General features: G+C 46.1%; 2 protein-coding genes across 2 annotated transcripts in view; one reads left to right on the forward strand and one right to left on the reverse strand.

Annotated features, from left to right (window-relative positions):
• The window catches only part of LOC144822745 (fatty acid desaturase 2-like), a 170,081-nt gene extending 148,681 nt beyond the window's left edge, over positions 1-21,400 (reverse strand). The window contains exon 1 of the mRNA XM_078680600.1: positions 21,028-21,400. Within this exon, the coding sequence (XP_078536726.1) occupies positions 21,028-21,228 (201 nt within the window). The 5' untranslated portion in view covers positions 21,229-21,400. The remainder of the gene's footprint in view (positions 1-21,027) is intronic.
• Positions 21,401-21,685: 285 nt separating this feature from the next.
• Positions 21,686-25,102, forward strand: part of FADS1 (fatty acid desaturase 1) — a 544,935-nt gene continuing 541,518 nt past the window's right edge. Inside the window, exon 1 of the mRNA XM_078680603.1 lies at positions 21,686-21,867. The gene's annotated coding sequence lies outside the window, so the exon portion shown is untranslated. The remainder of the gene's footprint in view (positions 21,868-25,102) is intronic.

Raw genomic sequence — 25,102 nt, forward strand, 5'->3', positions numbered from 1 at the left:
GTAGCAATTACATGAACATGAGGGTTAGTGAAGCTTGCGTATGCATGTATTAACGCAAATAACACTGAAATAGGACTAATGCCACTTTAAACGGGAAAACTGTTTTGCGCATGCGTCAACTACATCTACGTAGAATGACGAGGTAACGCTTGGAGGGAAATTCTTGCGCATGAGCCGAAGCTGCTAAAATGGAGTCTTCAAGACTCACTTGCATTGCACCTGCTTTTCTGACATAAAAACAAGCTATTTACTAATGCTAATTCAGGTAAAAGTATTAATAAATAAAATGAGATAGAGTAGAGGTGGGGGGTAAACAGTGCAAACATTTTATTTGAGAATTTACATTTGTCTTCTGACTTTTATCATTAGTACGTAATTGGGCCTTTCTTGCATAACTGAACTGAACTGAATGACGTAATGGCCCCACATGACCGTTGAAAGGGGACCATGAAACGATGACAGTGCATTTGAATGGGAGCCAAGAACAAGAGAAACATCATGAGAAAAGGATGGTGCAGAGTTCAACTGTGAAGAGTCATATTCATGAATAAAGTTTAAATGTTGCGATATTGATACAATTAGTACATGGGAATAAATGTTATGAATAAAAAGTAAAGGGATGGGTTTACGAACAATAACTGAATTGATTTTTGTGACATGTAAGCATGGTGTGTTGATGATCCCCCCTTGCCTGAACAATCAAATCTCGTATTTTCCCGATATTGAAACTTTACTGGGTGGAACATGGAGAAACGAAAGGTATAATTAAGGTAGCTTTAGTTAGTTAGTTAGTTAGTTAGTTAGTTAGTTAGTTGGAGATCAAGAGAGTTGGGAGTTGATGAAGACGATGATGCTGGGAGATACTGAAGTTGCTGATGAGAGCTGGAGAGACTGAAGAAGCGCAGAGCAGGGTGGAGGGAGCTGATTGCAGAATCTGAAGCGGAACTTTCTATCCTAATCCAATTGGGTTAGATCTGAAGATTACTGAAGAAACTTGAGGAGGAAGAGAGTGTCAGAAAGGGGTGCAGCGAAACCGTCGGTATTCTAGAGAGGTCAACTATCCTGTCCTGATTTCCTGTCCTGAAGCCTTTGTCTCCTGATCTATCTCGTGGGACCCATACCAGCCCTTTGGCCAGGGGGTTGGTCTTCCACATCACTCCTTGGCTATTATAATTTAGTTTATGTTAATGTTCTTTATCTTGTCTTTCTACCCTCTCTCGTTGAGCATTGATTATTGCATAAGTCCGAGGCAAATGCAATGTGTTTATTAATTGAATGTTTCTCTCCCATGAATGTTGGTGACTGCGCTGTATTGAGATTGTTCACATGCACCTGAAATTTTAGATAAAGATTTAAAACTTTCCAGAGTCTGTGGTTATTTTATTTCGAAAGTATATAAAAGTTAGACTTAAAGTTGTTTGTCACCATCAACTAGTTCAACTAATGGTCCAGAGGAAAGAACGTTTTGATCTGTGAAGGGTTAGTTAGAGATAAACCAAAGTATTGAATAAACTAATCCTAATAGTTTGTGAAAATTATAAAACATGACCCCAGCGATTAACGCACCGTCGGTTTATGGGCCCAGGTGAGTATATGGTAGTGGAGTATCTGTTGTTGGTGAACCGCTGGATCAGGAACAGAGCAGGAGCTGTCAGCATGGAGAAAAGGAAAATCATTTTTGAGAGAATATGTTTTGATAGTAGTGAATACAGGGAAGGTCTTTGTAAATTACCATGGGAGATACCTTTATAAAAACGACGGGCCTTATAAAGGAAATTGAAGTAGGGCAAGAGGGGCTAAGAGGCACATCATTCTAATGTGACAGATGTGGTGTCTTTATATGGGAATGACAGAGTCCCAGATCTCTAGGGTGAGTACACAATAGAGTGAGGAATGATGGAGGCTTCTTAATAACAGAGGGGTCTCGTTAAGGTAGGAGTGAGGAAGGAAGAGATGCGTGAGCTTGTAGCACCACGCCGGCCCACCTTTTCTCTTACAATTACTGGACAGGGGTGGCCTCCCACTGAGCACAGAACATACATTGGAACTGGAGGCATCCACAAATGGTGCCTTCGGGGATGGTTACGGTCCGGGCCCTGAGGAGGCCGCACTGGGGTACCCATCCTGGACGGGATGAGCGGCCTGCGACGACCCCTAGGAGTGAGTTGTGTCGATGCCCAGCGAAAAGAGACACAGCGACGGCAGGACCGACCTGCTCGCCTCTGGTGCTGAAGTGGCAGGGACATGGTGGTATCCGGAATTGCATCGGCCTACGGCCTGAGGCGGAGTACTAGGGCCCCACTAGCGGCGGCAGCAGAAGGGAGACTTCGGCGACGTACCCGACTGCGCCCCGTCGTGCTCCTCCCAGAGAGTGGGAAGACTGATGCAGACCAGCTGAAGCCGGCTGTAAGACTACCGGAGGCCGGTATGCGGGTCCTGAGGCGAGTAAGGGCTGGCTAGAGAAGGAAGTGTCTGGCCCCCGAGGAATAAGTATGGGGGCCTAGATCGGGGCCCGGTGGTGAAAGCAGTGAGATTGGGGCCTTAGTGTGGAGAGAGAGCCCAAGGATTTGAATTAAATTGGGAGGTGGGGAATCCCTGGGGGTTCCCTCTCTCAAATGTCCTAAATTAGCTGAGATACACCCTGGGGACTGTGACACGCCTGTCAGTACAAAAACAACAAGTGATGGACTGAATGTGGATCAATGTCACACACTCCCCCAGTCAAAAGATCTGGGCCCAAATCCATCGTTTTTTTGCACTCCACACCACCCTGGGTTAGACAATGGCGATATGCAAATCAGCTCTGACCCTGTTGCCCCATGGGAACAGTCCAGTCCGAACTACAAAAGCCATGTCCTTCCCAGAACGGAATCAAGCATCCGAGGACCGGACCGGTTTCGAGGTAACACCTCTCTTCAGCCCGGCTAGCTTGACTCCAAGTGGTGTGGAGTGCCTGGGACCCACGTCTGGGCATCCCCAGCGCACTTAGGGCGGCAATTGCAAAAACAACAAGTGATGGACTGAATGTGGATCAATGTCACACACTCCCCCAGTCAAAAGATCTGGGCCCAAATCCATCGTTTTTTTGCACTCCACACCACCCTGGGTTAGACAATGGCGATATGCAAATCAGCTCTGACCCTGTTGCCCCATGGGAACAGTCCAGTCCGAACTACAAAAGCCATGTCCTTCCCAGAACGGAATCAAGCATCCGAGGACCGGACCGGTTTCGAGGTAACACCTCTCTTCAGCCCGGCTAGCTTGACTCCAAGTGGTGTGGAGTGCCTGGGACCCACGTCTGGGCATCCCCAGCGCACTTAGGGCGGCAATTGCAAAAACAACAAGTGATGGACTGAATGTGGATCAATGTCACACACTCCCCCAGTCAAAAGATCTGGGCCCAAATCCATCGTTTTTTTGCACTCCACACCACCCTGGGTTAGACAATGGCGATATGCAAATCAGCTCTGACCCTGTTGCCCCATGGGAACAGTCCAGTCCGAACTACAAAAGCCATGTCCTTCCCAGAACGGAATCAAGCATCCGAGGACCGGACCGGTTTCGAGGTAACACCTCTCTTCAGCCCGGCTAGCTTGACTCCAAGTGGTGTGGAGTGCCTGGGACCCACGTCTGGGCATCCCCAGCGCACTTAGGGCGGCAATTGCAAAAACAACAAGTGATGGACTGAATGTGGATCAATGTCACACACTCCCCCAGTCAAAAGATCTGGGCCCAAATCCATCGTTTTTTTGCACTCCACACCACCCTGGGTTAGACAATGGCGATATGCAAATCAGCTCTGACCCTGTTGCCCCATGGGAACAGTCCAGTCCGAAGTACAAAAGCCATGTCCTTCCCAGAACGGAATCAAGCATCCGAGGACCGGACCGGTTTCGAGGTAACACCGCTCTTCAGCCCGGCTAGCTTGACTCCAAGTGGTGTGGAGTGCCTGGGACCCACGTCTGGGCATCCCCAGCGCAATTAGGGCGGCAATTGCAAAAACAACAAGTGATGGACTGAATGTGGATCAATGTCACACACTCCCCCAGTCAAAAGATCTGGGCCCAAATCCATCGTTTTTTTGCACTCCACACCACCCTGGGTTAGACAATGGCGATATGCAAATCAGCTCTGACCCTGTTGCCCCATGGGAACAGTCCAGTCCGAACTACAAAAGCCATGTCCTTCCCAGAACGGAATCAAGCATCCGAGGACCGGACCGGTTTCGAGGTAACACCTCTCTTCAGCCCGGCTAGCTTGACTCCAAGTGGTGTGGAGTGCCTGGGACCCACGTCTGGGCATCCCCAGCGCACTTAGGGCGGCAATTGCAAAAACAACAAGTGATGGACTGAATGTGGATCAATGTCACACACTCCCCCAGTCAAAAGATCTGGGCCCAAATCCATCGTTTTTTTGCACTCCACACCACCCTGGGTTAGACAATGGCGATATGCAAATCAGCTCTGACCCTGTTGCCCCATGGGAACAGTCCAGTCCGAACTACAAAAGCCATGTCCTTCCCAGAACGGAATCAAGCATCCGAGGACCGGACCGGTTTCCTGTCAGTACAGGCCTTGCCGGACATGACGGGAGGGGAGGGGAAGGGCGGAGCCTGATGGTCACTTTTGCCCCAGCTGGGAGACTCGGGCTGGAGAAATAAGTTGGCGCCTAACTAGCATTCAACAATAACTTCATTGTAAAGATTATGTAGGCCGTGGGAGCCGGCCGTGGGATCTGGAGGTGGCAGGGATGCGGTAGTTCTTTCAGTTACATGGTCAGGCTGAAATGGAGTGAGCCTCACCCAGAAGATCTAACATTACAACACTACATAAGTGCTTCGGTTGGGAAGAGCTGCAGATGCCTCGCCTCCCTCTGGTGCTTTGCTTGTGAGTTCGCCCTTCAGGCTGGAAGTTAAGGAGACACAGGGGAGATTGCATTGTCCTTCAGCTAACCTTGTGGGACTCCCCCTGGACCTAGACTCCTCCTAGTGAGGCAACTGAAGGTCGGTTGAGCCAGCTGATGGATCTGATTTGCCTGGCCTGCGGAGATTGATAAAAGTAGGGCCGACACCTCTTGGACAATATGGGCAAAACATGAGGGAGAACAACAAGAATAGCCCCTGAGGGGGGGGGGGGGGGACACCTTGTGGGACCAGGCGCAGGAGAAGTCAAGCTCTGGAACCCTGGAAGACCCTGTCCAGTCACAACTAAGTAAAATACTTGAAGCAATAGGGAACACTAAGGCCACTCTGCATAAAGATATCAGTGGGGCTAGGCCTGTTGAGAGTGGAACATAAAAACCTAGCGGACAGAGTCAGAGCTGTTGAAACCTAAATCTCAGATCTACAGCCTGCACAGCTGACGATAACTCAGCAGATCAAAGACCTAACTGACAGAGTACGAACACTGGAGTACTGGGTGGAGGATGCGGAAGGACACAATAGACGGAAAAAATGTGCAAGTAGTGAGACTCCCTGAAGGAGCGGAAGGCGGCAGTATGATCGACTACCTGGAGTCCTGGTTAAAATCTGCTGGCAGAGGGACTATCAACCTTTTATACGCTGGAAAGTGTGCACCCCATGTCGCTGCTCGCCGACTGGCGCCTCCCTCCCCACCCCCCGTCCAGTGGTGGCAAAACTCCTTCACTATGAGGACAGAGATGTAATCCTGCAGAAGGCACACTCAAAGGGTCCGTTTGCAGGAGATAACTGCAAAGTTTCCATACTCCCAGATTACATGGCTGAGGTTTAACAAAAATTAGCCTTGTTCCAAGAAGCTAAGAAGGCCCTCCGCGAGGAGGTTCTCCAATATTTCCCGCCCGGATACAGATAATCTTAGATCGAACCGCGCGTTTTGTGAAGTCCCAAAGCAAACCTGGGACTGGTTGGAATCATACAGAGCCGGACTGCCAATTCTGCAGTCTAGCCTAGATCCTGGCGCACAGGTACGGAAGATGAGGAAAGTACTCGGAGAGGGGTCCGGGGAGGACCCCTCTTGAAACCGAACCCTTCCCAAACTGAATAAGAAAGGGTTGCTGCCTTCAAGCAGTGGCTGAGATTGTGGGGTCTTGGGACAATGCCTCAGAAGCTGGTTCTCCTTCTGTAAAAACAACGGAGGAGTCTGACTCGGACTCCTCAGGGGCAAATAGCTTAAACATGCCGCAGGTAACACTGAGAACCGCTGATAACCTGATATGAATGACATTGCTGCGATGGAACTGTAACAGATGGAGAATTCTGAGCCTCTGAGCAAGGTTGGACGTTACACCTGCAGGTTGTGGACATCTTGGGCCGGCACGGACTGGTTGCCCCTGGCCTTTTGCCTAGTCCCCTCCAGATAACTTCACCTCCGATAGGTCTAGAATTTCCGTTACTAGTGTTGATGGGTCTACAGTTTGGACAGTTGGCCGGTGCTGAACCGCTCTTGGGTTGGAAAGTTGGTATTGTTTGCAGGGCAGTACGAGTGTTTTCTGACTTGCAAATTCGGAGGGAGGGTAGAGGTTTGGAGGGGGTGGGACCTGGCCTATGTTGCCTTTCATGGTGACTACTCCTTATATACTGAAATTTTGATCATGGAATATTAGAGGGATGGAGTCCGCTGTAAAAAGTCACAATTTCCATAGGTATTTATGCAGGCGATGAACACTGGTGGCCATGTTGCAGGAAACTCACCTCATACAAAGTGAAGTAGTGAAATTACGCCGTATATGGAGGGGCCAGATATTTGATACTTCCTATTCAACCTATGCATGTGGAGTGCTAATTTGGACTAAAACAGGTGTCCCATTTGAACCTTTATACAACATAGTTGATAAAGAGGGTCGCTATGTATTTTTGACGGGAGGCTGTTGAGTTGAGACATTACCCTGGGAAGTATCTATGCACCAAACCAGGAACAGGTTCCATTCTTACATTCCCTTTCCATATCATTAGCCTCTTTGGGTCCCAACTCCCTCCTCCTTGGGAGAGATTTTAATTGTATGGTAGATATCACCCTGGACCGCTCCTCCCCCCGCTGCTTGGTACTCCCACACATAAAATTTGAGAGGGATTCCAGGACTGGCTGGGGTATAAGGGGGCTTATAGATATATGGTGGACACAGCACAAGGGAGTCAGGGATTACTCGTGTTATTCTCCCATACATCACCTACACACGAGGCTGGACGCATTTAAGTGTTCACAGGGCCTCAGTCAATCTAAAGAATACGCAGAATACTTAGGTCACACATTTTCTGACCACAGTCCCTTATTGCTGGATTTTATACCCAAAAGGGCGTGCCAGCTGGTCCCCGTGTGGAGGCTCGACACCACAACCTTAGAAGATATGTGCTTTCAGAAAACCCTGGGGAAGGCCATAGATGGCTACTTTGCCGTAAACACAGGTGCAGCATCCTCGAGGCAAATTGAAAGGGAGGCTTTCAAGGTGGTGGTGAGAGGATATTGTCTCGGACAAGGGACAGGGATACAACGAGTAGTGCATAGAGAGCTTGGGGAATTAGAAGACAGGTTGCGAGACCTGGATAATGCCATGGGATCAGAGGCCTTTGACCTTGAAAGCTTTAAAGAGTCACAAGCTTTCTACAACGCTGCGTTGGAGAGGCTCAGATGTCATGATTACAGAGGTTATCTCATTAAGGTGCAGGAAGAAGGGAAACACCCAGGCAGGTTATTGGCATGGCTCATTAAGCTGGAGTCACATGGTTCACCTATTACACATATCCGATCTGATACAGGGGTTTCCGTACACCCACTGGAACTCATTAATGCTCAGTTCCGAGACTGTTATAAAAGATTATATGACTTGCCCTTACCTGTTCTACCAGAAGCCCAAGTGGCTTTTCTGGCAGCGCTGAAACTGCGAGAGCTAGATTTCAAAGTACAGGAAGCACTGAGGGGTCCGGTAATGACCCATGAAATGCGTACAGCTATTAAGGATATTGCCATGTGTAATATTCCCGGCCCAGAGGACCTCCTAGCAGAGTTCCACTGCATTTATATTTCGAAACTGATCCCCCTACGTGCAGCCCTGTACGCAGAATTGCTGCAATTAGGAAGACTATCTGGCTCCACGCAAGATGCAGTTGTGATCCCCTCCCTAAACTAAACATACAAGGGGCCCATAACACGGATTTTCACCCCCTCTCCATGCTTAATATGGACTTTAAAATCCTTAGTAAAATTCTACCTCTCCACCTTTTCATCTATATGCCCACCCTTATTCATGAGGACCAGAATGGGTTCATTCCAGCTAGGAGTACGTCATTTAACCTGCGAATACTCTACTCGTGCTACACCACTTCAACCTACAGGCCTTCCCAAAAGCAGCTTAGTTGTCAGTAGACCTTGAGAAGGCATTTCACATGATTAGGTGGGATTTTCTATTTGCAGTCCTCAGAGGTCATGAGAAAGATGGGCCTCGGGGAGGGATGGATTAAATAGATGAAACTTTTGCATGCGATCCCCACCGCAAGAGTCAAAACTGGCAGAATGATATCTTTGCAGTACTAAATTTTCAGATTTACTGGCAGGGATGTCTCCTATCCCCGCTCCTGTTTGCATTAGCTATTGAGCTGCTGCTGGCGCTCTTTAGGGAACAAGGGGGGGGGGGATGAAACTTGATAGCTGAGGACATATCTTGATTTTCCTGGGGGAAGCTTCTGCGTGTTCCCCCAAAGCACTTGCTCTCCTGAATGATTTTGGTCAGCTTTCCGGCCTGAAGGTGAACCAGGTCAAGATATACTTATTCCCCGTACACCAGGACCCCGGCCATAGGGGCTCTCAGTCGACTTTAATTGGGCTCCAACAACCTTCAGGTATTTGGGGATAGAGGTGTTCCACACCCTGGAGGACCTGCGGGATGGTATCCTTGAAATGACACTTAGGTTGCATAGAACATGTGTTCCTTTCTGGCGTTAGTTACAGCTACCGATTATGGTTTGGGTTTCATTGGCCAAAATGATCATGCTGCCCCGCCTTTTATACTTTTTCTCAACCTGCCGGTGGTGGTGCCCTCGCACTGGTTTTGTCAGTTGGACACCTTGCTGCAAGAGCTGATTTCGGATAAAAGCTGCCAAAGGGTGTCCCTGGAAACGATGCATCGTCCAGTAGCAGATGGAGGACTGGCGGTACCCATTTTCGAACTTTACTTTTTGGCCTCTCAAAGCCATTGGATCACTCAATGGTTGGATAGGGCGAGACAAGAGGAGTTAGAGGTAGTGGGTTCCTCTGCCCACATGGGCACCTTTTTGTCAAAATTGCTAAACCTGGCGGTGGAAGTTCCCCACCCGACCCTGCTGCTGAACACTGCATTGCAATGTTGGAGGCAATGTATAGTGAAGACGGCGGGGACCCCCCTATACGCCCCTAAAGTGCCACTGGTGGGCCTTCCACATGGGAATCCACTGAAGTTCTTCACGACCGCTCAATTAACAGCTTGGACTGACGCAGGTCTGGTAATGGCAGGTGATTGTTATACTCAGGAGGATCTTGGTCCGTTTGCAGATTTAATGGCTGATTCTGGGTTACACACTGGCCAATTCCTCAACTGTGAGGCCTTAGTTTGCACACTTAAAACATTGTGGGGTGTGAGCCGTGAAGAGTTCAAGACACATACAGTACTGCAACACCTACTAATTCTTTTTTTTTTTTGTTGAAAAAACAAGGAGTCAGGCCCTGGGACATGTAGTTGGTTGGATTATAGGTAAACGTTATGAAAATACAAATTACCAACTACACACTTCTCTTCTTTATGTGTAAAGGGAATAGACATCAATTGCTCACTAGACCAAGGAATTGATTTATGGTCTATTTTGAAAAACTATTTTGAAAAACTCTTTTCATATTTGGTTGTTGTTTATTTAAATCCTTTAGTCCAAACGTGATTTTTGTCTTGAAGGGAGTGTGAGTATAAACACGCTGTATGAATATGAAGTTTTTGTGTATATTTAAATGTTGTATATCTTATATGTTGTACAAATGTATTGTATTTATGTATAAATTGTAAAAATGTTCAGTGTCCTTTTCACACACGAAACAATGAAGAAAATTTAAAATAATAGAATAAAGGGGTACAAATAAAATATACCCAACTAACCTAGAAGTATCACTGGGTTGTTTTTCCTTAAATTAGAGGATCTAGAGAAGTGTGTAGTTGGTAATTTGTGTTTTCATAACGTACACCTACTAATTCTGGCACAGCGACACACCTAGTGAAATGGTTACATAACTCACTAATGTAAACACCCTCAAGGTCATCTATGTCAGTAATACAGTCCTTGTTTACATTTCACAAGCTTTACCTTCTTGCATTTACTAAGATTTGCTTTTCCCAGATGATGTGCTTCTGTTGTTATTGTTTAAGCGATCCAAGGGTGCTGGAAGGGAGATCCCTCCAAGCTGACTGGCGCACTTAATAAAACTCCAAGTTTTCCCGACATAAGTTCAACGATTCTCATGAAAATAATACTTCATACCCTTTTTAACTCCAATGTTGATTATTTATTCATTCCAGTAGCATATCTATCACTGTTCATATTCATAATACATATGGAGTGACATATGTTCATTTAACATCCAATCTGTGTACAACCCAATGCATTTCGGGTCTTGACTGGCCCTTCATCAGGGGTTATTATAGTAGATCTAAAAAATGAATGAAAAAGTTGGCTTAACTCAACTCTCCACACATAATTACTTAACATAAAATACTGCAAACACTAAGAATGATGCGTATTACTGCCAAACATACAAGTGGAGTTGTCTAAATAGGTATGCTAATGAAAGTGATCGGTGTTCTATAAACGGGACGCGTGTGAAGACACGTGTAGTTCCGTGAAGAATAAACTGCAAGTGCTGTTCAGTGAAATTTAGTTAGCAACGTGCAGGGCCGGACTGGCTACCGGGCAGTTTGGAATGCTGTTGAGCTGGGGGCTGATTTCGTTCATGGAAACCTGCGTGTGCTAAACGAAATTTGTTTTGCTTTAATTATTTCGAAGCACACGCAGGTCTCCATGAATGAAATCAGTCCCCACTGCAGTGAAATCAGCCCCCAGCTCTGCAGCATTCCACACTGCCCAGTAATCAGTCCGGCCCTGGCAACGTGGTTGTGACGTGATCAGATTCCAGAGTCGTATCGACAGATGACAAAGAGTATCCGTTATAAGGGTAAAAAGTGGGGTGAAGTCATCTTACGAACTGTCAAGAAGTGACACGTGTTGAAAAGCAATCACGAAGCAGTAGTAGTTCAAAAGTAAGGTTTATTATAACAACCCCACACCGGTGGAGATGCGTGGGTCAGCAGAACATCAGTTAAGACAGATGATGTCACAGAAGGTGAACTCGGGAGGAATGGAATGTTGGGGGAACCAATGGGGAGGGGAAGAACTCGGAGGGAGCTCACGCGCAGGGGAGGAGAAGGTACCACGCGCTGGGGTACTGGGGGGTGACATAAGTGAGATACAACACATCTTCCTCTCTTGAGGGTTTTGACAACTGTGCCACGGGATGTGGTAAACAATAACATGTGAGTACATAAACTGGTGAACATTTAATCACAGAAAAAGTCATCCAAGCGTTTTGGTCTTCGGATGGTTCTACCAAACCTTCTAGAGACCGACGGTAAGTTAGGTGCACATTCGGTGTCAGAATGGGAATCATAGCTAGTTCTGCCAAACCTACCACTGAGCCTGTGACCGTCAGACGCAACTTCAGAGTCAGAATGTGGGTCATTGTGACTACTCCGATTACATGTCGAAGTGCTGGGATTGACACCAACAGGCTGATCTGTCGATTGACCATCATCTGAGTCAGAGTCAGGTTGGAGATCGTGTGTGATGTCATTTCTAGACAAGTTATTATCTTCAACACAAGACTTATCAACATCCACCCACAGATCATTGCTAAACGTAACATGTTGCTGTTGATTGTGAGCCTTGCCACCAGGATGATAATTTGCCAGTCTGCTCATGTGCCATACTTTTCCATCGCTGAGCCTTGCCGCATTGTTAAACAATTCATCAATGTAAAGAGGGGCAGTGAATCTGCTTTCTCCTTTACCTTTTTTTCCAAACGAACTTTCACAAGGTCGCCAACCTTGAATGCATGATCCTTAGAGCTGTGTTTCGAATCATACCATTCCTTGTAGTATTTCTGTGCTTTAATGATGTTATTCCTTATGTTTTCTGGTGACCATTCAATTTGCTTGGATTCGGACATCCACCCCAGGTCAATCCTTAAAGGTTGTCTGCTTCTCATGAGAACAAATGGTGCTGTGCGTGTGCTTGCACAAGGAGATATCCTGCATGCCCAGATGAGTTTGTATACTTCTTCTTCCCAGTTTAGGTTTGCATTTCTGGATAGTTGTATGTGACCCTTCAAGACACGGTTGAAACGTTCAGTGAGGCCATTACCTTCTGGATGATAAATTGAAGTGGTGTGATGAGTGATGCAGTTCCTCGCTAGGAAAGACTTGAATGCCTCTGAGCAGAATTGTGGACCATTATCGGTGAGCACTGATTTGGGTAATCCTTCACTTAAAAACAGTTTGTCCAGGAAATCAATAAATTTTGAGCTGTCAATTTCATCGACTATTTTTATTTCCGGCCACTTGGAGAAATGATCTATCGCCACTAGGATGTACTTGATTTCTCCGTCATGTCCTTCGATGGGCCCCACTATGTCTAGGCCCAATTTCTCCCAGGACATTTGAGGGGGTTGAATTGGAGAGAGACTGACTTTTGAAGTTTTGAGAGTTTTGTCTGAGTCACAGCATTCAATACAGTTCCTGACCTGGACCTCAATTTGTTTGTCAATACCCGGCCACCAATAACTTGACCTGACTCTCTGCTTAGTCTTGGTGATGCCAAGGTGGCCTATGTGACACAAACTTAGAATTTTGTCTCTGAGCGTGACAGGGGCTATGGCTTTACCCATTCTGTACAACACACCATTTTCCCAACTGAGTTCATTTCTTGTTTCCCAGTACGCTTTGACATTGTCATGTAGGTTTCGCTTTTCTGGCCAAGAAGAGTTGACGAATTTGCATACCTCTTGTAGCGTAGGGTCACGCGACATGTGTTGACCCCATTCTTCCACTGAAATTCCATCCAGGTCAGTGTTGAAGAGCAGAGCTACTTTCTCCTCATCTTCTTGTGTGACCATGTTTTCAGTGTGAGGCAGAGGTAGTCTGCTGAGGAAATCTGCAATTTTGTTCTTCACTCCAGGCCAATATTCTGCCAAGTAGTTGTAATCCAACAACTTGATTGACATTTTGCTCAGTCTTGGTGAGGCATTTTGTAGACCAGAGGCAGACAGTATCTTGATTAATGTGTGGTCTGTGCGAAGATGGATTTTGTATCCCCACACATATGCTCTGAAGTAATTGAGCGCCCATGAACAAGCCAGCATTTCACGCTCAATAACGGAATACTTTTCCTCTGCAGAGGTGAGCGACCTGGAGGCAAAGGCTACAACTCATTCTTGGTTCGATGTGTCCTTCTGTGCTAGCACGGCACCGATTCCTTTGTTGCTTGCATCAGTAGTTAGATAGATTTCTGCTTTGGGATCGAAACCTTTGAGGAAAGGCGCCTCGCTGATTTCCTTTTTGATGGTATCAAAGGTGTTCTGACAGTCAGGTGACCAGACAAATTTGGTTTTATTTTTCAGTAATTGTCTAATACTGTAGGTTTTTTCAGAGAAATTCCTTATGAATTTGGAGTAATACTCCGTCAGGCCAAGAAAGGCTCTTACATCTTTTTTGCTTGAGGGACATGGAGCATCGAGGATTGCGTCCACTAAACCTTGTTTGGGTTTAATTCCTTCTTGGCTGATGGTGTGCCCAAGGTAAATCACTTTGTCTTGTGAGATTTTACATTTGTCTAATTCTACGGTTAAACCATGCATTTTCAGTTTGCTAAAAACTTGCCTAAGGCGTGTGTCATGTTCCAATTGGTTGCTGCCCATGACCAGGATATCATCCTGGAAAAACCTGATGCCATCAACACCTTCCAGGATGGATGTCATGACCCTTTGGAAAAGTGCAGCAGCAGAGGCCAATCCGAATGGTACCCTGGTAAACCGATAACAACCAAAGGGTGTGATAAAGGTTGTGAATTTTTTACTGTCCGCATGCAGTGGAATTTGGTGATACGCGGATTTCAAGTCTATTATGGAAAATACACACATATCATTGGTGGCACTAAACATTTCACATATACGTGGTAGAGGATATTGATCGACAATAATGTTTTTATTGAGGTCCCTGAGATCGATGCACAGTCTAATTTTCCCATTGGGACGTTTCACAACTACCAAGGGGGAAACCCACTCCGCCGATTCCACCACTTCTATAATGCCATCTTTGACAAGTCTGTTTAATTCAGCTTGCACATCACTTCTCACTGACACAGGTAGATGTCTTACCTTGTGAATGCAAGGAACAGCTGAATCCTTTAGTTCAATTTTATGTTCGAAGCTGTTAAGAAGACCAACTTTACCTGAGAACACTTCTGGAAAATCTTTTTGTAGTGCCAGTTTACTAGAATCATTGATAGACAACACCGGATCAGCACTGTTGGGATCGAGCATGATACCAAGATCAGCTTGGTCACTCCAGCCAAGGACAGAAGGGCCTTTTTTTGCAACATAAAGTCTGCAAAATGCTCTCCTGTTTTTTAATTCAAATTCTAGATCACGTGTTCCTAGGAATTCTATGTTGTTTCCCGTGTAGCTTCTGGCAACAACCTTTGGTTTTTCAAGAGTTGAGCCTATTTTATCCGTGAATTGCTTCCAAACGTTCTCGTTGATGATCGTGAAGGGAGACCCTGAGTCTGCCATTAGATTGACTGTCACACCACCCAAATTTACATCACACATGGGTTTTTTCTTCTTTGTTGGCGTGAGTTCCAACACATCATATTCAATTGAGAAAACATAACTGACACTGTCGGAGTCAGAATACTCGGAATCCTCTTCTGTGGAATCACTCTCTTCTTGAATTTGTCGGACCTGTCTGCTTTGTTTGTACAATTTCCTATTGCATGCCTTAGCGATGTGTCCAGTCATTCCGCATGACAAGCATTTTTGATGTATGGCTGGACACCTTATTGAATCAGCTAAATGGGTTGGAGACCCACAGCGATAACATTTAAGTTCAGGAAGATCATAGTCGCTTGTGTTACCACGTCTATCACTGCTTTGTTTTGATTTGCTTGATTCACTTCTTTTGTGATATTCATGCCTCATTTCTTTTTTGTTTCCTTTCTGTTTTACTTTGCTTGCATTGGAGGACCTTATAGCTTTAATTTCCGCTGGTTCATCCATGACTGCTTTGGCGCATCTTCCTGTAAGTTCAGCTTTCTTGACAAGGGCAACAACCTCCTTTAAAGAAGCCTCACCATTGACCCAAAGTTTGTCCTGGATATTGGGGTTGCTCGCGTGCATAATTATTTGATCACGCACAAACTCTTCTTGCAGTGCTCCAAATCTGCAGGTTAAGGCTAAGTTGTTCAAGGCAGCAACGTAATCTTCGAGGCTTTCTTCTTTCCCTTGCTTCCTTCTAGAGAATTTGTACCGGTCGACCGCGACACACACAATTGGTGAGAAATGATCGTCCAGATCATCCAAGGCATGTTGATAAACATCATCACCCGTTCTCCCTTTCTTCTCTATGTTGTTGTAGGTCTTAACTCCACCTGGACCCAAACAGTACAAAAGTACTTTTTTCTTCTTCACAGCCGTGAAATCATCATCCTCCACTGTCTCAATATAATTAATAAAGTATTCTTTCCATTCTTTCCAAGGCATGCATGGTGCACCTTTGAGAGGTAGGAACGCTTGAGGTTGTGAAAGATTCAAGGAACTAAGAGCACACATGGCGGTGGACAAACTATTGGCTCAAGTTCTCACTGTGATAAGTTCAGATGTGCTTGTGAATGTCACTATATACCTCTTTTTGAATTGTTCTCAGCTGTCACCTTCAAAGCTCCTACTTGTCACTTTAATTCAAAATAGTCTTTTGTAAAATGTTTAGTTCATTCAGTTTCACTTGTATAATAATTGGTCCCTTTATGAACACTTTATGCAAGGTTCCACGAATACAGGGTGTTGACCAGGCTCGAACACTAGGCTTAGACAGTACAATCAATTTCACTCGGTACGTTTTTTCAAAATGTCCGCCAACGCTGCGTTTCAGTGACGTCACGCGTCACTGAGCATGCACAGGTGCGATGGATTTTGAGCGCGAATACAACTGACAGGGATTTTCTTGAAGAATGCGTACAGCTGACGCATACACAGCTGACAGGAATACAGTGCGCAAGCTCAACAGCTGCCCAGGGACAACGTCGAACACCTTCAGGCGGCACACATGAAGAGGAAATCCCAATTGCCGTTCGGCCCTACCTCAGTAAGACGCCGCAGCTGACACGTCTTGAGACACTCAAATCTCGGCTGAAGTAATTGGCATCCACGTACCCCGACAGTTACGTGGTTCTCGTCCTCATCCACTCATGACGATGAGGCACCGGAATTCCTAAGGTAGGAGAAAATGTTCCGATCTTTCGGTAGGATACCGATTTCATCAATGTTCAAATCCGTCAGCTGTTTCAAAAATGTACCCCGGTGTGAGGCTGTAGTTCCGCAGGTATCCGCTCCTCGTCGCCACTGTTGAAAAGCAATCACGAAGCAGTAGTAGTACAAAAGTAAGGTTTATTATAACAACCCCACACCGGTGGAGATGCGTGGGTCAGCAGAACATCAGTTAAGACAGATGATGTCACAGAAGGTGAACTCGGGAGGAATGGAATGTTGGGGGAACCAATGGGGAAGGGAAGAACTCGGAGGGAGCTCACGCGCAGGGGAGGAGAAGGTACCACGCGCTGGGGCACTGGGGGGTGACATAAGTGAGATACAACAACACGCTCAATAAAATGTGCTCTAATATGTGATAAGATATCAGTGTCCATTAGTTAAAGTCTGAAAATGAGCATAAGGTGATGATTGTGCCTGAGTGAAAACGAAGATCTTCCGGAGTGCTCGCATTGCACCCAAGCAAAACACGATTGGCAAAGCATACTACGATGTGCTTAAAAAGTGGGTGTAACAGTTTTTGTCTAACAGGTCGATGACCGTGCGGCGAGAATTAAGGTCAAGCAAACACGAGGATCTTACCGGAGTGCTCGCGTTGCACCTCAATGATGCCCATGGGTAGCCATGCGCTCTATAAATGCCACTTCTATTCTATTCTATAGCTAACGGCTCATTGCGTGTGACGTGATACGCGAGTTCGTCATAACTTCCCATTTAAAAGGGAAATCCCATTTAAAGTGCAATATGCATGCATTTCCCTTGCATCAATAAAGTTCATTCAGAATTCATGAACAAAGTAAAACCTGTGGCAGACGGAAACCCTTTGTATACAACTCAAATATGCATACTGAAAAAATATACGTGTGAGATATAAGACATACAATTATAAACGATAATCTGTAATAAAAGATCACTTTCAAACATGTTCATATCAGTCTCTATAGAGTTCATAGAAAGCATTGATATTCCAATCTGACATTCATCCCCAAAGGCTGCATTGCCTGTAATTTTCTGATCCAGAAAAATTCAGATCTATCGAACGTTTTTTGCGGATCTCTGTCATTTTTTGGCTGTAACACCTCAAGAATGGTAAATTGCATTGCGCAATGTAATGTCTGGCTTCCAGCCAGTGTGTTGCCACAGTTGATTTTAAATTTTGTAGTCTAATGTTGCTTTTGTGCTCCATAATACGTACTTTTATTTTGTATTCTGTTCTTCCCACATACATCTTGCCACATGGGCATTTCAGAGCGAAGATCACCTTAATTGTATCGCATGTGCTTGAGTGTTGTAACTGAATTTTTGTTCCATTGATGTGGTGAATAAAAATTTTGCCAATGATTGCGTTGTTGCAGTGTACACAGTTCATGCATTTTTGCATGCCCTCAAATGTTCTTGTCTGTGTTGGTTGTTTTTTGGGAAAGTAAGTTTTGCAAGTTAGTGGGTCGCTGATATGCAAATATTGGCCGTTGTGAAAAAATTGACTCACATCTGATTCAGCTTGAATTACGGACCAATGTTTCATTATGATTAATTTGATTGCATGAGATTGAGTGGAATGTTTCAAAACACAAATGGTGGTTTGATTTCTTTCTCTGGTTTGAAACAATTCTTCGCTTTTGATATTTGTAATTCTTTGTATGACGCCTTTAACTATATTATGAGGATAACCCCGTTGTTGATATTTGTTGGCAAATTGGTTAGTGGTGGATACTGCTGCCTCTGGGTTAGATGTTATTCTCTTCAAGCGGATAAACTGTGAATAGGGGAGATGTTTCTCCAAGGATTTCTGATGAAAACTTATAAAATGTAAAGCATTTTTCCTGTCCGTGGGTTTGGTAAATACATTAGTTTTGATGGCCACTGATTCAATTTGAATAAGTACATCCAGAAATGTTATTTGATGTTTTTCAATGTGAAAGGTGAATGTAATATGACTGTGTATTTGATTAAGTACTTCAATGTTCTTTTCTAGACTGATGATGAGTTTCTGTTGTTATTTTTTAAGCAACATATGATTCTTGTGTAGTGTCTTCAGCGAACTGAGTGACCTCCAAGTGTCTGGGTGAGCACTTGTTAAGGCTGAGTGTTTAAGAGAGGCACAGATGACAGCTCTGGAGCTAAAGAGTGAGGGCAGTCTGAATCTCTTACAATGCCAGTCATAAAGGAATATATAGACTATGTGCACATACAATACTTGGACTCTCAGCAGAGTGCACTAAGCGATGATCACGTATGTGACAACTGTAATTGTGAAAATATTTTTGAAGAGGTCTACATCTGGTAAAATATTGACAGCAACAAAGGAAAAGATAATGCAGTGCTGGCAGGTGAGTGGTGGGCTCTGTATGTGGGGAGTAGTGAAGTGGGGGAGACAAAAGGTAGTATGTATAGCAGAAACGAGCAAAGGGCGTGCTGGAGAGGAAACGGATGACCAGTGAGATATGCAGATGTGGATTTCAGAAATATGTGGGGGCATTAATGGTGTGTTTAACAGAGGGGAACAGTAGGGGGGAGTGGTGGGAGTTCAAGAGGGAAAAAGACGCTCCGAAGGCCAATTCCACAGACCTTAGTAATGCTCATTTCGCAATCTCCTATTTTCAGAGTTGAAACATTTTTAATTCTAATCATTCACAATACAATTTATATTGTAACTCATTTTTTTTATAATGCTAACCCTTATTCACAAAGCCATTAAGCCTGTCTCATTGTATGCATATGTTGGTTTTCGTGTTCTGTGTCTGGACACAATGACTGCAATTTCCAAAGAGGGCCCCGAAAACTGTTCCTGTGGCGCAACGTGTGAAATGAAGGATGTGAGATGGCATGTTTATGCCACTCCGTAAGACCAAAGAACGCCTCCTGAAGTGGAACGCTAGTTTCCAACAAGCGCTCAAGTAGCCCGAGTCTGGCAGTAGTGGTCAGCCCCGGCCAAGGTTCCGGGGCCTGCGCTGGCCTGGCTCGCTGTGGCAGCCTTGCACGGGCCCCTCGGGCCCCTCGCTCTCAACAGTGGTTGGTTTCATCGCTACTCGTGCACAGGCCCCATCCTCAGTAGCCCCGTTCTCCCAGTAATGCTCTTGTACTGACCCGTGGGAGGAACCAGCCACACACTTTCCTGGCTCTACCTTCACTGGCCCGGGTACCTCAGCCTAGGCCCAGGTCCGGGTTGCCCAGTTCCAGTGGTGGCCAGACTGGCCAGTGGCTCTCAGCCCTACACTCCTCCCTGCACCAGGCGGGTTACTGCAGGTCACTGTGTCTGGGGTTACTGCCGGGCACCGACTTTCCCACCATCTGCAGCAGCTCGGGGCGTCTACAGCGACCAACGCTAATCACCTCCCCTCTCAGGAAGGCCGCGTCCCCACTGCCCCCTCTACAGAGCTTTCCATCTGTCCCATGTAATATCTCTCTCATTGTGCCATATATAGACATCTCTACAGCACCACCTCACTCATATCCCATCTCACTCACACCCCACCTCTCTCACCTCCGTGACCCTCGTCACACACTTTCTCTCACTGTCCATTTACAAAGCTCCCCGAAGCACCATTTATCGCACCTCGGTCACTGCACGTGCATCACGAGGGCGATCGATATCTCATAGGTATGCAGCAGAGCTCGAACCTCAAGCAGTAACAAGTGCATTCTGGGATACGGCCAGCCTTCCAAGGTCCCCTAGGCAAACTTCCAGAGACTCTGGCGCCGCTTCAGGGTCACACGCGCTCAAGAACACACAACTACACTGACACACAAGCAGAGAAAGGTGCACACATACCTGCAGATTCATCAGGCACTCGTATAACACACGCTCAGAGACGAACACAGAGTCGGAGAGCGACCCAGGGGTGCTTTAGAGTGGACACAATCACCTTGGCACGCGGTTGCACGCACGCACACCTATCCACGTGTAGTCACTGAGTGGCAAGTGCCAACCATAAGTACTTGTGCATTTGCAGGTGCTTTCGTTAATACATTTATTTTGTAAGGAGCTCCGCTACTCATAGGGCACGTTTCTCGGCGCTCAGTCTAGGAGACGGTCGCAGGAACACTCACAAGACACAAAGAGAGTCATCGAGTGCTTACAGAGGCGTGCCCGGCTGGCACACACCTCTTACGCTAAGTACCTTTCACTGGCAGTTCACACGCTTAAGTCTGCCTTTTGACGCAGTGGTGCCACGGGAGATGTCTTGTACAGTCTTTTCCGACTGTCCTCCCAAGCACAGACCGACACACACTTGCACAGACACACGCCCTTGCACGTACCCGGCTTTGCACTGCCTTTTACAGGTTAGCGTGGATTACATAGTTCCAAGAAGTGTGTGCGCTAAACGCACACAGCTCAGCGCCCTGCCGCCCTACTTCGCCCCCTGGCAGCAGTAATCCGGCGCCTGGTCTCACACAAAGTAATCCCCAGCCCTCCTCCCCCCGCGGATCCTCCGTTGCTTACCGTGGCGTCCTCCCCAGCGTAATGTCCGATGACCCGGCCGCCCCCAGGGTGCCTCCGTGACCACTTGGTGATGTCGTACACCCGCCGCTCGATCACCAGCCACCGGTCGCTCACTCTGTCGTGCTTCCGGATCTCGTCCCAGCTATAGAAGGTGAGGGCCCCCCGGCCAGCATCCCCTTCTTGTTCGCCCCCCATTCCCATGATGACTGTTCCACCCGTGACAGGTGCACCCTTGCACTATGCGCCCTCTGCTCCTTCTGCCTGCCCCACTTCTCCCTCCACCTGCCTGTCCCTCTTCCCCGGCCGCCAGCTGCCACCTAAAGGCGCTCTGCGTCTCCCATGCTCCGGCAGCCCCTCCTGGGCGCCGTGGTCCAGCCCCCAGCATCTCTCCCTCCTCCCTGCATCCATTCATTGCTGTTGGAGTTTCCAGGGTGATCAGCAGAGCGGCTCCACCTATCAGAGCCCAGGGCCACTGCCTCTTCATTGGCTGCGAGAGATCATTCGAAGAAGAGAAGGAGGGTGTGCAAATCCCACTGCAGGACCCAGGCCAAGGGGTGCGCGGAGGGGAGGGGGTAGGGGGCTAGGCGGAGGGGCGGGGGAGGAGGCGACACTGTTCCCATTTATTGATGGACTTTTGTAAGGCGCTCCATGTGCCACAATGCCTGGCATTTTCAGGAACCGCGGTAGTGAGTTAGCATAGCTCACAGAAAGACGCTTCCAGGCTCTTACAGCGTCAGGCGGTGATAACGGGGTGGGTTAAGCCCCCGTTCCAGGTTTCCTTGGAACCCTGGTGGTTTGTCTGTGCTCGCACACGGAACGAAAGACGGGTTAATACGACAGGTAAGGGGGTATCCTTTGATGGTCTACCCTTCACCAGACTGCTCATGGCATTAATTATATGTGGTCCGCAACGTTTTCCCATCACTATGTATTATTCCACTGTCTGGCGCGATAGCTTTCGAATTCTTATTAGCACTGGAATGAAAGCGAGAAGGGTATTACTTCTTTCAGTGAAGAGAGCTCGCTCAGTAGCAGCTGTGAGTTGCTCTTCCTGGTCTGGCTTCCCGTGCGTTATGGGAGTTGTAGTACAGGAGTAAAACGGAAGCTAATTGTAGAAGCAGCAGAATGCAAAGACAAAACTGGACGACCTCCTTGCGCCTGTCCAGGGACTTCTCAGATCTTTTTTGGGGTTGGAGGTTGAAGGATATAGAGATGTTTTGTCCTGGGGTGGACAGAGCTCAAGAGGGGGTGCTCTCTTCTCCTTCACGAAGAGTTGGAGTGGACGGGCTGATGGCGGTCCTCCCAGCAGCAGCACAGCCCTCACTTGGCTGTCAAGCCCCTTCTCGTTTTTCCTGCTCCAGGCTCGGGTTTCCTTGTTCCACATTGTGCATTGTATAGCAGCATCTCCGCCCCACCCCGGACGTCTGACATTGTCTAGGATGATCAGTGTCACTGGAAACCACCACCACCCCCTTGTATCAAGCCTATTTGTGTTCGCAAGCGGCCTCATTCACAGAATTGAGCAGTTTGCAAATAAACATACACAGACTCAGTATTTGAAACCGGAAATACATCCTGATGGGTATGGTGGTGAGACTTTCAATGTGTTAGGTTATCGTTGGTTCTCTTTCAAATTCAAAGGGTGAGAGAGTAGATGCAAATTATATATTGCTAAAACTGGTCCCCCTGTTTTAGGATGGTTTGACCAGAAACAACTGCAAATTGTTTTAGACCCCAACAGTAAAGAACAGGTTTTGGTAGTGGATGAGTGTGGCACTGTGGGTGATAGCACTATAAGACAATTTACTAAAGCCTTCAGCAAGGTTTTGGGTAATCTCCAGGGATTCGAACACAGAATAATTCTCAAACATAATGCCACACCCAAGGTACACAAATGTCGTAATATTCCCATACTTGTGAGAGATGAAGATTACAAGGAATTAGACAAACTGGTTGCAGCACACACTGTAGAACCTATGGAAGCATCTGATTGGGTTTCTTCCTTTGTTGTGGCCAGACGGAGAAACGGTAAGATCAGGGTATGTGTGGACTTAGACATTTGAATAACAACATTGTGGTTGACAGATTCCCATTGCCGAAAACCAATGAAATGGTAACATGTCTGAATAAAGCAAAATGGTTCTCCACAGTGGACCTTTCGTCCGCATATAACCAGATCTTTGTCACCGGAATCGATTAAACTCACCTCTTTATCACTCCGTTTGGATATTTTCAATTTAAGCATATGCCATTTGGGCTTGCCTCTGCTGCCACTGTTTTTCAGCGGCTAATGTTTCAACTTTTCAGCAAGGAACAAGGTGTCACCTTCTTCTTCCAAGTTGACATTCTTGTTTTCGGTGCTGATGAGGAGGAACATACATCAAGACTAAGGAGAGTTTTCAGCATTTTGGAGAACAAAGGTCTTACAGTGGAACACTCTAAATGCAAGTTTACACAGAGAAGTGTTACTTACCTTGGTCATGTTATTAATGAGTCAGGTGTTAAACCTAAACCTACTCTGGTGTCTGCCATCGCAGAAGCCTCTGTACCTACTTGTAAGAAGGATGTTAGATAATTTTCAGGGATGGCTGAATTATGTTCAAAATATGTTCCTCATTTCGCAGAAAATACTTTCAACGTTTGCCACTTACTCAAAAAGAATTGCATGTTTGATTGGTCCTTGGGGTGTGATGGTGATTTCAAGACCATAAAATTGTCTGTTGCTAATGCAACAGCACATACGCAGTTTTGATCCTGCCTTAGACAGCGTCATCACTACTGACACCAGCAACAAAGGGTTAGGCGCCGTATTATCACAGATGGACAGTCAAGGAAAGGAAAATATAATTGCTCATGCTTCCAGATCTCGCTCTCCTTGTGAAGAGAAATACCCAATCATTGAAAGGGAGGTATTATCTTGTGCATGGTCTTTGGAACATTTCAAGTCTTTCATTTGGGGGAAGGCTTGTATACTTTGTTGTGACCATAAGCCCTTAGTGAACATTCTAACTACAGAAGGTGCTATTACTGCTTCTGCAAGACTTGCAAGGATTTCAAGGCGCATGCAAAATTTTGTTCTCAAGATTATTTATATGCCGGGCAAGAACATTGTTGTGGCAGATTTTCTTTACAGGATGCCTATCATGCTAGAAAAGTGTGAGGATGGAGAATGGAAAGATTTACAGATGGACCTTATCCATGATCACAGGTTTTCTGCTATTGGTAAGGATGAGAGGGCTGCTGAGTACACCAAAGCCCCTACTCTTCAAATGGTTATTTCACTCGTTTTACATGATTGGCCTAAAAAAGAATTATTGAACCCTTCCATCAAAGAGATAGGAAACCTTGATCCAAGTTTACCCCTGGTTGGTTATTTCCTTCTGGTGTGGAGTCTTGGTCCATAGATGAGGTGCGAGATCGCATGGAGATAATGCACAATAAGAGTAAGGAGTACTATGACTCTAGGCATGGTGTTAAAACTCCAGTAATCAACATGGTGACTGGTTGCAAATTAAGAAACCTGGTTGGGTCCCTAAAGGTGAAAGTCAATATTTGAACCTGAAGAAGTTGTTGAGACTCTACTTAATGCAGCGAGAGTGAAAAGTGGCAACGTGTGGAATTTAAATAGATTTGCTAAGAGCAAGACTTCTGCTTGTGGTCAACATGTTGAGTGTGATTGGATGTTGAATGACCGGTAAAAACAGCAGTGGAATTGTAGAGGGAGTTAACATTTTGTGGGAAACTGATGAGAATTGAGTTAATATTCTATCTACTACTGATGAGAATACTGTGGAATCAGGTCTGTTTACTTCTTCTTTGGTAACCAAGGAAAATGTTGTTGAGCCCCAAGAGCCTTCCAGTTCAAGTTCCTTGTTGAGTGATGAGTTTAATTCTCCTTATTCTGTAAGGAAATGGATGGCTCCGCTTTGGTTAAAAGATTATATTGTTAATAATAAGTCATGCTTTTTTTTTTCTTTGTTTTAAAAAAAAAATTAAATTCATTTTCCTTCCCTCTTTCCTTCTTTTCTTTCTTTCTTTCTTTTGGAAGAAAGGGGGATGTGTCATGTTTTTGTTT

The sequence above is a fragment of the Lissotriton helveticus genome, chromosome 3_1 (assembly GCF_964261635.1).
Source record: "Lissotriton helveticus chromosome 3_1, aLisHel1.1, whole genome shotgun sequence".
NCBI lineage: Eukaryota > Metazoa > Chordata > Amphibia > Caudata > Salamandridae > Lissotriton > Lissotriton helveticus.